Source organism: Taeniopygia guttata, chromosome 3 (assembly GCF_048771995.1).
Source record: "Taeniopygia guttata chromosome 3, bTaeGut7.mat, whole genome shotgun sequence".
Taxonomy (NCBI): domain Eukaryota; kingdom Metazoa; phylum Chordata; class Aves; order Passeriformes; family Estrildidae; genus Taeniopygia; species Taeniopygia guttata.
In genome coordinates this window covers 32,861,432-32,878,843 of record NC_133027.1, presented here as the reverse complement: position 1 = coordinate 32,878,843, position 17,412 = coordinate 32,861,432, and the positions used below count along the sequence as shown (strand labels likewise).

Genomic DNA, 17,412 nt, shown 5'->3' with positions numbered 1-17,412 from the left:
TGATAGTAAATCCAACACTTTCTTCACAGCTTTGAAAAAGGGTAAAAGGGAGGAAGGATGAAGGGGAAGACAGGAAAGAGAAAGGAAAAGGAAGAAGCACCAGGCCATTCCCAGTAAGAAAACAAAGTAATTCTACAGCATCAAAATATGAACCTGAATCACAAGTATCAGAAAAAGGAAAACTACTGTATCGATGAAACGTGGATATATTCCATTAAATTAAAACATACCACTGGGAAAGCCTAGAATAGGAAGGAATACATTCTATCTGCAATTGTCTCTCCTCTATTTCGAAGAAATTATTTTCCTTCCCTCTCTTGTATAAGCTACTATTCCAATATGTCAGCTGCACTAAAGCCAGATACACAAGATCCTGCATTTCCACAATCTGGAACTATTTTATCTCTATTTTTTCCCCACCAATGGCAAGAATACTGGATAAAAACTTGAAGGAGGAAACAACTCAGAGGTGTGCACATTAATATTTAATTTGTAGTCCAGGAAATTGCCCCCACATTCTTTCAACAAAAAAACTGCAGGAGTCATCTCTAACAGAACACACATATGTGGTGCTTATATAATCTCCATGGGGCCCAGGGTTTATGCGAGAGAAACCAGGGAATGAACTCCCCTAAATCCCACAGGTTATCTGTACAAAAGATTAGCAGCCCACAGTTGTATTGCTCTATGTGCAACCACTCTGCCTTGGTGAGAGAACCCCCCTGTAAACAGAGGGTGTCACAGAGAGTCCTCTGTGCAGGAATGCCCTTGAAGTAACATCAATAGCAGCTGCATTTTCAGAGTTTAGTAAGAATGAAAACTCATGGAGGCCATGAAGCCCTGGGTTAGACTTGGATGTTGTGTACAAAAATAAAATCTCAAGGGGCCCAGAGTTCAGCTAATGAACTCCCTGCTGCTTCTCTTTGGGAGAAGGGAATGGTAAGTGACACTCCCAGTAAAAAAATCAGGAAAGAAAATATTATCTGCAAGGAGAGAGAAGATCTCTCTACTCCCACAAATGGCTTCCTGTGAAGTGACACTTTCTAGTTCCCTTCAAAGATATCTGTGTAAGTAGAAAACTGGAGATACATATCCTTGCACAAATCGTTCCTTACTTTCCTCACTTCAATGACAAAGCCTTTCTAGAACAAGGATAAAAGGCTACATTTGCAGTTTAAGCAACAATGACATTTTAGATCATTGTAAAATCAAAATACACTGGAAATATCCAAGCAAGTCCCTACATTAGTCTGATGCTACATAAAGCCAAGAACAAACAAGCAAGCAATGAACACTGGTATTTTGGTTTTTTGCATGGATATTAGAAAAAATAGTAATCATACACTTTTTTCTTTTTAAATGTTCATTACTTAGATAAAGCACATATGAATGTAACATTCAGAATTGTAACATAGAAAATGTAATGTGGGCAATCTGCTATTCCAAGTACACTTACCAAAATACAATTTTATAATGAAGAAAGTCTCAAAATACACCTGTACAACAACTGGGATCCACAAAATATGATTTAATAGAGTCACTCAAGATCACTTCATTGAAACTACTTTTATAATACTGTTTGAAGAGTTCACCTCTGGTCAAAGAGCACTCTCCTCCTTTCCCTAACCTGTCCCACTAACGCAAGGGTGGAATTGTAATTGCAATGCATATCTTCTAAACCCCCAAATCTGAAGCTGTCCTATGAACTATGACACTGCCTACACTTAAGACACTGGGAGGATGGGAATCACCCTCTTGGAGGCCATGGTACATTGAGACACTTACCCATATTATTGTCTGTAGCGCAAGCAGAACAATCTTGTAAAGGATAACTAAACAGGGTCAAAATATGAATTAATTATCTCGCTACCAAATAATTCCCTATGTGTTACTTAAGCATGTAACATTAAAACTTAACTGGAAAAGAAAAAGGTAACCATCTCATCCTATATTTTCTTTATTTCCTTTATGTTTAGAAGTTGCTATTTAAGTTCTATTAACAGAAATACATAACAAAAGCTCCCTATCAAGTGGAAAAAAGTAATTACAAATGCTGGAAAAGTTGGCCTCATTAACATATGTACAGACTCACTTAATACACATCTTTGTGGGAATTAAACCATTTTATGACACACATTTATACAGGCATTAAACATTCCCAAATAACTTTGAGCGAAGAACACGCCAAATCTTTAGTCTGGGCAGACAGAAATGTAGGTTTCAGTTCTGATTGTGGAGCTAACATGCAACAGATACAACATTCAGTCTGAGCTGCTGTTTGTGGGTTGCTCTGCCTTTTCCTGCAAAATTGAATTTGGGTCTTTCTGTCCCTTCTTGTCCTTGTTCTGCTGTTCCTGGAGCGTCAGGATTATTTTTCGTATTTCTTCTCTTTTGGTTTTCATTCTTGGGCGTGGAAACCAGTCTGTTAAATTCATTGGTAGCTCAAAACTCAAAATGGGATTCTGAAAAAAAAGGTCATTTGGATATTATAGTAAAGAGTTATAACCTATATGACTGAAGAAAACTATAGTGAGGAAAAGTACATTTTTCCTCACTTCATTCCATGAGCATGGAACAAAATTTCTACAATTTCCGTGTTTTGTACACATATAATTAGAGTAAGATCAATCATGCTTCAGTATGTTGCAGACTAAAATTCATCCAGATCACACTCCTGATTATAAGGATGCTTCAACAATCTACTGTGTTTGCTGCAACTTTTAGACTAAGCATTTGTCTGCATAAATGTGTAAAACTCTCCTAATTAAAAAAAAAAAAAAAAGGTGAGAGAGAACACTATTGTAAAGATACAGGACATTTTTTAATCAAAATCTAGAGCCGATCAGGAGTCCAAACATTCCTCTTCTTATAAATAGCCTTTAGGATCGTGACCAACTAGGCAAGACAGATTTAGTTTTCACCCTGGAAAGCAAAGCTCCTGCCTACCACCAATGCTTGTTATACTTACATTCTGTTTTCTTGCTAGGTAACATTCATCCAAATAATTACGATAATTATTATGAAGCATTCTCTACTCCTCTTCAGTGATCCTGTAGAACAATTCCACCCTAACCAAATAACAATCTGGGGAACAGTGCTGTCTCTCAGAGAAACTCCTCCCTTTCTGTACTCCAGTTTACATCATCAGGGTTCTTTAAGAGTGAATTACATTCACCAATGAGGTAAGATCAGCAAGACTTGTGAAAAAAAAACTAGTGACATTCTGCACAGGAACACGTCAGTGCTTAATGCTGCATTAGCAACATGTTTTTGTGTGCGTTCAGTGCAGGGAAGAGCAGCAGTGCCACGGAGAGAGGCAGCTGTGCTGTGCTGCCCCGCAGGTTCCCGGGGGAGCCGCGCTGCCCCTCCCGCAGCGGCCCCTGGCGGTCACAAACACCAGACCGAGCACTGCTCCCACACACTCCCCTCCCAGTTTGTACAGCTGGTGCAAAATGAGACTGTGGGCCATTTTCCAAATACAAAGCAGCTGAAACTGTTCGTTGAATAACTTCAACACAGTCTAGTACTGTGCAGCCAGCTCAGGTTTTCCCTCCCCATTGAAGTTACTTCTGACAATATCCTGTGATTTGCTCTCTGACGCATGTACGTGTCGTGCCTATTCTCTGGCAGACAAAGCTGCTGCACACTGCCGGACGAGGCAGGACAAGGGATTCAGCCTGACATAATGCAGCAATCAATCCGCAAAAAGGAATGGGCTAATAAAACTTGGAGGAAGTTTTATCAAACCATTCCAAAAAGGAATGGGTTAATAAAACTTGGCTGCTCCTTGTGTCCCCAGCAAACAAAACAGGAGGCACTTGGTTATGGTTCAAAGCTCTCAGGAATTCATCAGTAGAGCAAAACTTTTGCCTCCCATTTGCATGAACGCATTCTGCTAAAGCCTTACTGCTCTTGAGTAATGTATGAATGGAGGGAGAGGGCTGAAGAATGGATGAGCTGCCAGCTTTTCTAGGAAAGGGTTAGCTACAGGAGAGTTTAGAACAGTGCTCTAAAGCACCAGGGATTCTAAAGAGTTACTGTCCCACACACGCAGCATCTCACTTGACCATCATTTCTCCTCCCAGTCTAGACCAGAAGGTGCTAATGCCTCCACTTGTGAAAGGAGCTGTAACTTGAAGACCAAGTCAGCTTGCAACTAAGTAAGCATTCAAACAATTCCTTCAATGGAAACAAGATTTGGCATTTAGCTATAATGATTTCACTTACATGTTTTCTTACAAATCAAAAACACCCTCAAAAGAAACATAAACCCCCTACCTGTGTCGCATTTCTGAATTTATTCAGTCACAGTTCTCAGGGGAAAATGATTAAGCTTTTCGTAGTACATTTTTAGTTTAGGTTTTGAATGCAAGTTCTTATTGGATGATTTTAAAGGGTACACAGCAGAAGAACAGAAAGGAAGGCTCTAAATGTGTCTTCTTTAGATTCACTCAGAAAATTTCATGGCTTACAATTCTTTTATGTACGGGCAACTAAAAGGGTTAATTAGTTCATTTTCAAAAAAGTTACTCTGTGTGTTTATACATAAATTCACTTAGAATTCATAATCTCATTGACAGGCAGTGAGCTACACTAGGAGCCTTTTATAACTGTAATAATTTTCATAGCTTATATTTGATTGTTGTAGGAATCAAAAATAGCTTCAAGAACATACATACCTCAAAAAAGCTCTCCACATACTGGAGGATATACACTCCACAATCACTGTAGTTGTTCTGCTGTGGCACTTTTGGGTTGGAACCTTTCATGACATCTTTGGAAAAGCTTCTTTTGCTGCCTTTCCTGACCTCCCATTCCACCTCTAAATATCTACAATAAAAGACCATGCAAATTAAAATATTTTTTATTCCTTGAAGAAATAAAAAAAAAAAACAAAAAAACCACAAAAAAAAACCCAGAAAAAACACCACCAAGACCCCAAACCAAATTAAAAAAACAAAACAAAACAAAAAAAAACCAAAAAAAACAAAAAAACAAAAAAAAAAACCCAAAACAACAAACTCCAAACCAAACCAAACTGATAAAGCCCCAAGTACCAGACAGGAAACTTACTCCCTTAGTGTTTTCACAACATTTGACCGGGAAGGGCCTCTCAGTGAGTCCATAAGCAAAATGCAGGGCCTAACAGAGAACAAAAGTTTTAAGTACACAGTATTTTACAGCAGCTTGAAAAACACAGTGTTACACAGAAACAGTTTGTGGGGTGGGGGGCCTTAACAAAACTAGATCAATACTGCAAAATTCTGCCAGCACTGCTGTAACCTCCTAACAGGGATAACTAAATGGCAAGTTATATTCAACCATAGAATAAATACACTTAGGAATGTACTTAGAAAATACAGTACTCTCAGACAATTTGTTACAGTTGCTTAAAACACCTTCAGGCATCTAATGCTCTTTTAGGTGCAGCAGGTATCTGGGACACTGGCAAGAGAAAGTAAGGCCCACAAAATGTCCTGCTGGAGTAGCAGCTTGAGGATAGATTGGACACTCCAGAGCACACTAGAAAAAAAGCATTAGGAAAGCATGTTCAAGAAGTGATCCCAGTCTGGATCTGAAATCTGGCTAGTAGTTATACACAAAACACCCACCAACTCTATTTAGAAGACTTTAAAAATAATGTGTCTATAACCAAGTATTTTCTAGAGAACCAAGTCTGCTCAAGTCCTCTCCTGCACAGGACAGATGCTGGTATCCTATCCTTGATCTAAAGCACACTACTTCTTCAGAAGCCACAAGCACAGCAATCTTATCAGCCACCTTATATGTATGCAATTTGGATTTATACATCAAAGCTAACTCATATCAGAGTTCAGAATTATATATGTAGTATGCATTTTTAGGGATAAATAAATGCAATTACTTTTCACAAATCTCTGGGTTTTTTTATCTAACAATAACACATGTACATTCAAAGTATTCAAAGAAACTTCAAACTAGGAAATTCAGACAAAATATCTGCATACATTTATGCACAGATGTGTTTGCATTTATAAACTAATTTACACGCATGCAATTTTTTAGGCATAAGGAGATAATCACTTAAATAATGTTTGCCTGTAATTGTTTTAATTTCTGAAAAAAGTATTTATATAGAAGCTGCTCTTTAAAAAGCATTAAATGCTCCTTAATATGCTCTTCTAAAAAATGTAGTACTTTGCAGGGGGAAGAAGTGACAACTTTTTCAAGGTAGTTTTCTATTTCATAAAGAAGTAATTTTAAAATATGCTAATAGTAAAGTATTTAAGTGCCCTTAATGACTTTTAAAACTTAAGCATCAAAGATGTTATGACATTTCACATTGGATTAAAATAACGTCTGCTGGAAAGTATTATGTACAGATAATCTGTCATCAAAATGGGACAAATTTAGCCAAGCTATAATCAGAAGCTCATAAATATTCTTAAAACTCAACACAGATGGACTTTTCCTTGAAAACATATTAAGTCATATATTCCACAACATCTATAAATCTGTATTTCTATTCTGCCTCCTGATAATGTACTGTGAAAATTTTCACCTTTCTAGTGAACCTTGTATTCACAAGAAAGGAAATATGAGACTAGATAAATTATGAAAAAATACAAAGAAAACTGTCAAGACAGCAATACTGCTAGTAATGTTTCTGGATTTTGAATCATGCATCTGTAACACCATAAAACTGCAGTAAATATTTACTAAAAAATTATTCTTGGGTATCAAATATTTTAAAAGTTTTCAATTCCAGAACAGATAAAATTTTTTTAAGAAGTGTGGAACACTTTTACTAGTGAAAAAAGAAGAGAGAGAGAGAGAGACAATAAAGAGGAACAGCTATCTTATTTAGATAAGAAAAGGGGGCAGTTAAAAATTACTCCCATTTTCCTTTACTAATTTGAGTAGTGATAAAGGCCTTTTTCACTAGTAGTTTAACTATTCAATTTAAAAATATTAATCTGCTTTTTAATATAGCATACATTTGAGCATGCTTCTGCACCTTGTTTTTTTAGGAATCCAAGTGCAAAATACCAAAGAACAACCTTTTTGGAAGAAACAATCTTCATTTGCCTGATGCGGTACACAGGCTTAACAGAAACAAAAAAAGCTATTATTTCACTAGTAGTTTCATTCAATAAATTTTCTGCTCACTGAATATTTTAATATAAATTTCTCTCTCAAACCCTAACAGCATGCTTATTAAGGTTCATGTATGATTATTTCTCAAAATTATTATCTTTTATATTTCATAAACTTCTATGAAATCTCCATTTTACCCGTTTTAATACTTACTGTTTGCAGATAGTTGGCTTCAGGTACCATTGTCCCATTTCTGAATTACAGTTATCATCTACAAGGCCACCATCATCACTACTGTCTTCCTACAGAAGCAATGTTGTTACAGGTGTTTAAAAGCTAATACTGTTTTTTCAAACAGATGCTAAGGGATTTATTGTTACACAACATTTTCATTCAAAACCAATAACTAAGTTTAATAAAGAAATGAGAGCTTTAATCTGAAATGATCCACTGTTTGTTAGGTTGACCAACTTTCAGTCACATGGTTTCTGAAATTCATACTAGAATGACATGGATTGAATGTTGCTATTTATTTAAGGACTGTGAAACTAGAAAAATGCAACCGACATTTTCAAAACACCGCTGGCTTAGAAGAGATGAATCTCTGTTATTTGGTTATAATCCAAATTATCAGTACTTTTCCTTGCCAGTCAACACTAGAAACTTGCTTAGCAGTTTTGTATATGTTTTCTTCTAGGTGAAATGAGACAGGGTCTACAACAAGCTGAGAAATAAATCTCTATTTTTGCTCCAAAATGCAACCATTTGATTCTTAGGGCAAGGAAAATTAAACCATGACACACAGGACTATGGATTGCAAAAACAGTCACATCACAAGCCTGGAAATATCCTCTGGTCTTTTGATTTCAATACTGATTCCTATGAAGGATACAGAAGTTTTATGAACAAAAGCAGTAAGTTGTATCTAAAAAAATCCCAGTGATCCATAGCTTCTCATGCTTCCATTGAGTTCAGTATTACTACCACAGATCACTGCATTATGGGGAAGGAGGTGCTTTCCAAAAATGGGAATCCCTGTACCAGCATGATTTATTAACATTTTTGTGTACATTGTGTACATTTCATTAACACACAGGATCTCAGCACTGAAATCCTCAAGCTATGCCATGACTATGTTATCATATTAGAATCTACTGCCTAGCTCCTTGTATGCTTGTTTTTGCTGCAGCCTCAACTCCTTTTTTAGCAGATGAAAAGGTTGGTCCATTCAGCTTGTCATGGTCATTTCTACACTTGTTATGTGCATTCTAGAAAATATCAGTGACAGCTTCAGCCTGAATTAAGTTCTAAGCTGCACAACAACTAACGAGCTTGGAATTTGTTCCTTTTCTCAAGGAACGCAGCTGGACCATGTGCTTGCTTCCCTGCCTTCATGCCATGTATTTCAGACTGGAAACACTGTACTACTTATTCTCCATCTTCTGGAAACTCTATCTGCTACAAAACAGACATCAGGCAAAACTCAGAATGTTTGCACAGGTGGCATGACAGGAGAGGTGGGCTAAGTCCAGCTGAAAACAACAGCTGGTTTAGTTTTCAACATCAACTGGAGCTTTTTAAAGTATATATGCGTGCACATACACATAGCTACTTGGAAGTCATTACAGAGAGCTGCAGACTGAAAAATAATAGTTTGTTCTGGAATCAGAGGTCCAGAAAAGGTCATACACCTGGAACATGAGCAGGCAGGCCAATTATGAAGAGCAAATGTGTAACTTCTGGCCTGCCTGCATTGAACTTACACTTGGAGAAGCAGCAGGGCTATGGAATAATGCCCTCATAGCCCAGCACTGAGTGAGTCAGGGATATTTTAATATTCAGTCTTCCTACAGCTTTAAAATCTAAATGTTTTCCAATGTGAACAAGAATGGTACTTGATTCATGCTATGTAAATCTGATTGGGAGAAGCACCAGTGAAACAAAACAACAGAGTAGCAAACACTTATCAATGTGTCTGGTTATATCCAGGAAATGTAGCTGAAAGAAGAGTAACTTGTTCTTGGGTTTAGTAGACGAACATGGAGTGGGGGAGACAAAAGATAGAAGTGCACTGACTTTCAGTGTTCCGTCTAAAATCACTGTGTAATATTGTCATTACACAAAAGACTCACAAAATTAAATACAGGATCAGTACAGCAGTTTTCTACTAAACAGTTAAATGAACAAATGTATAATCCTCTCTGTCAACTAACCTGCAGATTTTTGTAGGTAACCAGTGCTTTGGACTTGACACTTGTAAAGATAAGTAGCTTTAGATAATGCACATTCACAATCTGTACACCTCTTTTAAGCTGCTCATTCAAAATCCAGCACAACAGTTCACATTTCCTAAATAATATTGTTAAATTCTTTACCTGGTTATCTTGGTCTTCAGAAAAATCTATAAGCTCATCTTCATTTAGTTTACTGCCATCAGCTGAGTCTTCACTATAGTTTAGTCTGATTTTGTGCAATCCATCTGTATCAATCACAGACATCAGGATATTTAAACATCAAATACTATGTTATCACTGAAGACCAAACTCATTTTAAATACCTCAGCTTTCCTCAGGATTGCTCACAGTAACTGTGATACAATAAACATATAATAATTTACTCATGCATACGAACAAAGGTTGAAAAGCTTCTTCTAAGTAGCACAACTGAAGCGATTTGTTATTTTGTGAAATACCTAAAAAAATCTGAAACACCTAGACTAAACCCATAATGAAATTTCCCCATAATTCCATGGAGCCTTTATAACAGTCTAAATTGGTACTGCTATCAAAACAGGCACTCTGATATGCTCTCTAAAATGACCATCTACTCCTATCCCTAGCTGGTTCCTGTCATAACACTAAATACATCCATACACACAGTGGATCACACTGAAAAAGGTAGTCAGTAACTGGAATAATTTCTTCCATCAGTTCATTGTGCAGTTATATGAAGGCTTCTGTTGGTAAAAGAGGAAAGGCAGTTTGGGAACACACTAGTGGGGAGGGCAGAATGAAGGATCAACTCTCCAGCTCTCCTGGGAGCAGCAGCTTAGAAATATTTCAGAGTTTGTTACATAAAAGATTATCTATAAATTCACTCCCAGTGACCTCTATGTATTTAGTCACATATTTAGTAGGAAACAGCATCAGAAGAAAAAGAAAAAAAAATGAATGTTCTAGATATAACTGTACAGGAAGCAAATACAGACAGCTACAGGCTCATTACTTAGTCTTACTACTACCACACAAGACTTCAGAACAGATTTCAATAGAAAAAAAAGTAAACTGTGGAAATAAAGGAAAAACAAGTAATTAATTCCAGCAAAACTTGAAATCTTCATAGAAAGGGGATACTGTAATACCTCTAAACAATGACAAAAATAAAGTATTGGTTATGGTGTCATTGGAGGACATATCACCTTTTGAAGAAACTAGGATTTCTATAAGACCAGTAAATAGGGCAGTTAAGTAGCTATGGAAAAAAAAAAATGAGAACATCTGCATTTGAGAATATTTCAGAGATGTTAAGGTAACACTTTGAAAAGAGGTCAACAGTGAAGTTCCACAGGGACAAACTTGGGAATTAGTCTTACTCAGTACCTTTGAAAAGACCTTAGCATAAGAATTAGGTCATACAGTAATGTGACATTGCTGACAGATTTCTAAAAAATAAGAATTAGTATTGAGACAAATCACAACTTGTTCAAAAGCTGAGCAGTAAAAAAAATATTAGATAAGTAATAAAAATAGATATATTTTGGATGACTTCCAAGTTATTTAGGGATGAACTTCTACAGATTCACAAGTTCAACACCAGGACTTAGTCTGAGGTCAAGCCGTGTCAGTTTAGGCTCCCAAGTATAGTTAGCACCTAGAGTCGCCATGTTAGGAAACCATAATCAGAGCACAGAGCTACTTAACTGAACAGCTACTCTGTATCTCCTCTGTATCTCCTGTAGGATGACAAGCGAAAGTCTCTTGGCTTCACTGACTACACTATCAGAGGCATGTGCAGTCTCTTCAGATATCCTTGGATATCCAGGACTGTGCCAGGATTTGGCACAGTCAAGATCCACACCCTTCTGGAGCAACAGATGAAGGCTGCTCAGATAACCCAAGGCAGAAGGCCTACCTTCCATCTGGTTGAAATGGAAGTTTAAACACAGTGCATCTAAATTTGGCTGCCTAAACATATCCTCACGGTCAATTTCACCCTTAAATCAGGACTGTTCCCCCTGAGAACATCCGCTTTAATGAAAGGATGCATCATCTTCAATAGCTGAGCAAGAGAATCTGAGCATTAAGGTTAGAAACAGAATGACCATCAGCTGACAATACAATCCAGCCAGAAAAAAATCCACAAGAAATGTAATCCTAGCAAAAACCTGTCCTAAAGCACAATGACAAACAACAGCAGCAGCATCCAAGCCATGAGACCACATCATATAGCAGCAATATTGTAAATGGTAATAATCATGCGTAAGAAATGAAAAATCAACTCAAACAAGAACACGCATACCCTCCAAGGCCTCTCCAAGACCTTCTAGGAACAGTGACAATGTTATCACAAATGAATACATTTAGAATAGAAATTAGCACTGTTTATACCGACAAAGACATTGAAGTTGTAATAGCCTGCGCTATACAGATTAAACCATACTATTGATAGCATTTTCAGAACTTGTACTATACTTAATGTATAAACTAAGTCAGTAGGGATACTACTGGTGACTAAAGTAAAAGCTTTTGTGTAATCAGATGTTTCCTGCTCTATGCCTTCAGGAGATCCAAATATTGCAATGAACAGAGAAAACAACCCTTTTCTAATTCCTTCACCTGCCTTTAAAAGTATGCCAGCTCCCTTGTTCACTTGGGTACAAACACTCTTGCAGATTGGTGAGCACAGTCTCCACAGCAGCAATGAATTGAGAAAGACTTTCTTAACGTAACAGAGTGGTCATGGAAGAATTTTTTTTGTTTTTAGAATTACTTTCTTCTTACTCTTTTTACATACCTTCTTATCAGGACATTAAAGAAATTAACAGTGTTGAAGCAAGACATCAAATGATAAAAGACACTGATATTAAGGCAGTTCCCATAATCTTATGTCAGCTTTCCCCTGCACATATGTTATAAGGATCCAAGGTCAACTACTATTCTTTCCTTAACAACTGCAATCTTGAGGGATGCCAACTGGTATCTACAAAATTATATTTTGTTTGAAAAAAGGTCATGGAACTGAAAAATTAATCTGATTTAGGAAAACAGTGTTTTATCTCCAGCCCTTTGCCGGGAGAGTTATCAACAGCTATGAATTACTTATATTGCAAGCACTTGAAGTTAAGCCATATACTAAACTTCTGAAGTATGAAGTTTTACACCATTGCAGATCTGAAATCTCCAAATATTTCATTAAAATGTGCATATTTTTACAATTACATACCTACAGATTGGCTAGCAGCTGTGAATTCACCCTGTATACCGTTTTCATCCAAAGTTCTATGGTCTAGTTTATGGCATGCTGATTCCACAGTGTTAGGTTCTTCCACATCACTGTCTATTTGATTCAGTTTTTTGAAAGCACTTTTCCCCCTACAAGGACTTCTTCTACAACATGAAGATTCACTGTCCTCTATTTCACTGTTTGGGTCGATTAAAGCTGTACTGTACTTTTTGGTAAACGTCTTCTTTGCTGTGGACTTGGAAGGCGAGTTTTGTGCATCTAATTCATTTGGCAAAGGAGATGGCGTGCTGCTCTCTCCATCTGAAGAGGAACATTTCATCGGCATTGCAGCATTTTCATGGAAATGGGGATTTGGTTCATATTTGGGTTTTTCTAAACCAGGGAAACAGATAACAGCCAAAAACCAGTGGGCGCTGCGAAGGAAAAAAAATACATTAAAAACTTGCTATTATATTAATGCCCCCATAATTATTCGAAGGTAAACTATACTAGCTGTTCACTTTTCTGACCAGGTTTTACTCAAGTCTTCACAGGCTTCTGTAAAAGTACAATTTTTCCATGCAAATAATCCCAACAAATTAATTAATATGATGCAGTTGAAAAGAGTGCTGTCTTAAATATTTATTTCAATTTGCTCACACTTTATACATTTTTTTTATTTCTCTGAATTTAAGCTTATTTATTTTTTAACATTTTCTTAATTAATGCATGAATTAAACATTGTAGAGTTCATGTTTTATGGCTGCTTGAAGTTTTCTAGTAGTTCAGCACTAGCAACACAAGTAGTCAGATCTAATGGTATGGCTGAATTGCCCATACTCTTCCACCTACGAGATCTTCCAACTGTATTTAACACTTTACATTTTTAAAGAAATCTTGTCAACAGTGAGTTAAAGGAGAAAAAAGTGTGTTTCTAATGCTGTCAAAATGGCTCTGCTGTCTTCCACACCCTTCACAGCACTTACATTCTAACTTTTCCAAATCAAAAACAGTTATATCCCCCAAAACAAAGTGTAAGTTTTGCAACAGTTTCCTACTTCCTTGCTTCTTTAGATTTCACTGACTTGCTACTCAATCAGAAGTAGAGCAGCAGCAAATTTAGGGACTGAGGCATTACAAGTGGATTTAGATTGTCCAATTAAGAAATTTTCCAAAGGATCTTTGATTGTCTACAGCAAATAACAGAAGCTAGATGTGTATTAGACAGGTGAAGTCACATTTCAATGTGTTTTAGTAGACAAAAGAAAAAGCAGTAGCTAAAAATACATGTCTAATTGCCATGCTAAAAAATAATTAGATGGTTATGAAGCCCAAACTGCATCAAAACTTAATGACAGTTAAAGTAAGTGGCCACTGAAAGCAGCATCTGTGGTATGGTTTGTCTTGAATGATTCACCACATCTAATAAATTAACATATTAAGTACTGCCCAACCCTGGAATGTGTGTTTATTTTATTAACAGAGACTTTATGTACCAATTTATGTCAGCAGACTAGCATATTAACCTGGATGTAAAAAGAGAACAGCTTGTTACTTTAAGGAAAACAATCTGTTTTCACTGGAGACCTGAACAAGAAGGACTGTATAGCCAAAGGACATTGATGTAGTCATGGTTAAATTGAAACAAGCTGTTCTGAAGATGATTCTGCCCTCGTGTCAGCCTGTCCACCTCCACTTACTGCGGTTTGACAGCTGGTTAGATGATGAGTCTACATTCCCTAATCTAGTGCTTATGAGATAGTCTGGAAAAACTGGTTGGAACTAGGCACCAAAACCCAGCAACACCCTACCACTTTCTCGTCTCCCTGGCTACTTGGTTATTTTTCTGCTCTGCAATATTCTTACTGTGCCTACCAGGAAACCACGATTACAAATTAATGTCCTACTATCACCACTTGACAAGCTTCAGCTGATGGTGAAGGGACAGTTCCGAGAAGTGTGAACAGGATTATGTCCAAGTGACACATGCACACCAGGAGTACACTTCTCGTGCTCTAATCACAACAGAATGAGTCCACTAGACCAAGCTACTCTAACCCAAAATCACCAACTCACACATGGTACGAATGTTATGCCTTCAGTACAAACTGTTATGTTCTACTTGCTGAGAAAGACATTGCTTTAGTTCTTTGTCAGTAAATGAACAAGACAGTGAAAACTACTGTGGTTTAAGTTACTAGCAACATAAATAATTCTTGTAAAACCACAGAATTATTTGTTTTCCTTTTCTCATTTACTCATTTCTCCTCTGCATAACTTCATTTCTCCTATGCATAACCCATGTGCATATGTGAATGACACATGAGAGGATGGTGAACTATATAACAAGTGCAAAGGCAGCATAAAATTTAAATGACAGACAATTCAAGTTTCATGGGAGAGAGCTGGCAAGGATGAAGTCTGCAGTGGACAGGACCTGCAGTGGACCTTACACCTGAGTCATTCAAATCCCCTAGATCTGGGTGTCTTGACAGAGGTCATGGTATATAAAAAACTAAAGTTAGTTCTGATGAACACCTTTGTTGGGGGAATACAACTTTATAGAAAGGACAGATCTACGTATGGCCAGTTATCTCATAACTGCCTCTATACTGATAGCCTCAGAATTCAGCTGTAGAAGAGGCAGAAAAATGAGAATATTTAGGAATTTGCCTCCCACTGCACAATGGCACAGTATTGAGATAAATCAGTTTATTAAAAAAAAAAATCTCTATTTTAATTTTTAAAATATCAGCTAGGTATGCCTATGAGACATCAGTTAGAAAATTCCTGTCTATCTGTCCTTATTTTGTTTTTATTGCATATGTATAAAATACAGTACTTTAACTTTCATGTATATTTTGGCTTAAGAACTGTTTAGCTTACTTCTTTGAAATACAGAAATGTGTTTGTGACAACTTGCTCAATGTTAAGGAAAGCAAGCATCATCAAAGTTCCTAGCAACCATTAGAATGCTAATGGTCTGCTTCCAGATCCTTAACAAATACCAGGACAAAGGGATATAAAGAAAAGAATAAAGTTCTCAAGGCAGTTGTGATTTCCAATTAAGTTTTCTTTCAATATCTATTTATTGTAACTATTGTCCCATCTATACCAGAGAGATATCATTAGAAATGACTAAAAAAGATAAATCCAAAAGTTATCAATGCCAGAAGCTTAGAAGAAAGAATGAAAGAGATTGAGGTAAAACCTAGAACAGGTGCTAAGAAACGTTAATTTTTGCTGTCTTTATATTGTCTGACAATTCTTACACTACAACATTTAAAGGCCTTACTGAACTATTTAATTTTAATCACCTGGAAAAATAGGTTTATTCTCTTAATTTTTAATTCTTATTGTAATCTGTCAATTTCAGAATTATGACGCTTAAACCTTTACAAATGTGACAAAAAGGTATGTTCACTTACGCTTCATTAAGGGGAACAAATATGAAATCTTTCTCAAAAATATCAACATGCCGTGTCCACGTTTTCACTCGCCCATGTCGCTTCTGTTGTATTCTGCAATAAGAAATATGTAATTTGTAGGGTGGCTTAATTTATTTGAGGGAGCATTTTCCAGGTATTTTCACCTTAACAGGTTGTTAAGAAGATCAAGGGATATTCTATGTCTGCTACAGGTCTGGATGTTTCCTGGAGTTCTGTTGATATTTCCCTCTGTAAAGCATCTGTTTTTAAGAGCCTTCACTGCACTTAGCTCTATGTTAAACTGACTTATCAACAGACTTACGAAAGGTTTGAAGTTTCATGAATATTTCTTCTTTCTCTTTGATTAAGGCGTTTATAGAAGAATGAACTAAACACATGTATTCTATCAGCATCTTCTTTTTTCAGCTTTTCAAGTACCAAATACCTAATCAGTTTAAAAAAAAAAAAAACAAAAGAAAGAAAAAAATAATGGAAGTTTTAACTCAAAGTATTCAGCACCAGAGTAAAAAGGACTGCTAACAGGTACTCCCCAGCAAATTATAGCAGCTTCTCACAGAATAGCTATTTGGAGCTGACTATCCACAGGAACTAATTAATGCAAAACTTATGTAAATATTTAAAGGTATTATTTCTCTGCTTAATCAACAAGCTGTTGTGCTGCTCTTGTATTTATTTTTGTTTCATGACAGGAAAACAATTTTTAAGGAGTTTGTTACATAAAAACCTAAGAGACCTGTATTTTGTATTTGAATTACCAGATCTCCCAACAGTCCCAAGAGTGACACACTCATTTGATTTTTACTTCCAAAATATGTTAATAGACTGAAAAATATACATACACACCTATGTGTAGCATAAAACCAGCAGCATGTAACAATTTAATATACTTCTAACATCTGCAGCATCAGTGACAGCACAAAATTAACTTATGTATTACATTAATCAAAACAAGTGAAATTCCAGAAAACACAGATACTCTGCAAAGAACAACTGAACTTTAAATAAGCCCTTTTTTTTTTTTTTTTTTTAGTTAAATTTGCTCTTGAGATGTTAAAAAGTTTGAAGGACCTTTATTCAGATAGGAACAATGTCACTGTCAAGCAGGATAGGAGAAGAACCAAAAATTCTTGCAAGATCAAAAAACAACCTTAAAAATTATGGCTATACATAGCTGGAGACCAAGTGCTACCAACTGACCTATGAATTTTTAATGGCAGAACTTTTCAAGTTTCCAAGTAAAAGACGACTAAAAACTGATGTGAAATAAAACTTACTTTAAATAAAAATCAATAATAACATCATTTAAAAATTCTCCTTCATTTAGACAATGGAGGTCTTCGTTGGTCACAGAAATACCACCTTTAGCTGGAGAAGGTGGATAAACTATCAACCTGAGAAGAAAAATACATTCAATAAGAAGTATGAAATGCCAAAAACCCCTCAG

General features: G+C 36.3%; 1 protein-coding gene across 8 annotated transcripts in view; it reads right to left on the bottom strand.

Annotated features, from left to right (window-relative positions):
• Positions 1-470: 470 nt before the first annotated feature.
• Positions 471-17,412, bottom strand: part of SENP6 (SUMO specific peptidase 6) — a 71,303-nt gene continuing 54,361 nt past the window's right edge. For all 8 annotated transcript variants that reach the window (XM_012572875.5, XM_030267478.4, XM_012572876.5 and 5 more), the window contains 9 exons: positions 17,243-17,359; positions 16,270-16,392; positions 15,948-16,040; positions 12,520-12,953; positions 9,453-9,556; positions 7,291-7,379; positions 5,074-5,142; positions 4,680-4,830; positions 471-2,462 (listed from right to left, as the gene is read on the bottom strand). In XM_012572875.5, the coding sequence (XP_012428329.2) occupies positions 2,262-2,462; positions 4,680-4,830; positions 5,074-5,142; positions 7,291-7,379; positions 9,453-9,556; positions 12,520-12,953; positions 15,948-16,040; positions 16,270-16,392; positions 17,243-17,359 (1,381 nt within the window). In that variant the 3' untranslated portion in view covers positions 471-2,261. The remainder of the gene's footprint in view (positions 2,463-4,679; positions 4,831-5,073; positions 5,143-7,290; positions 7,380-9,452; positions 9,557-12,519; positions 12,954-15,947; positions 16,041-16,269; positions 16,393-17,242; positions 17,360-17,412) is intronic.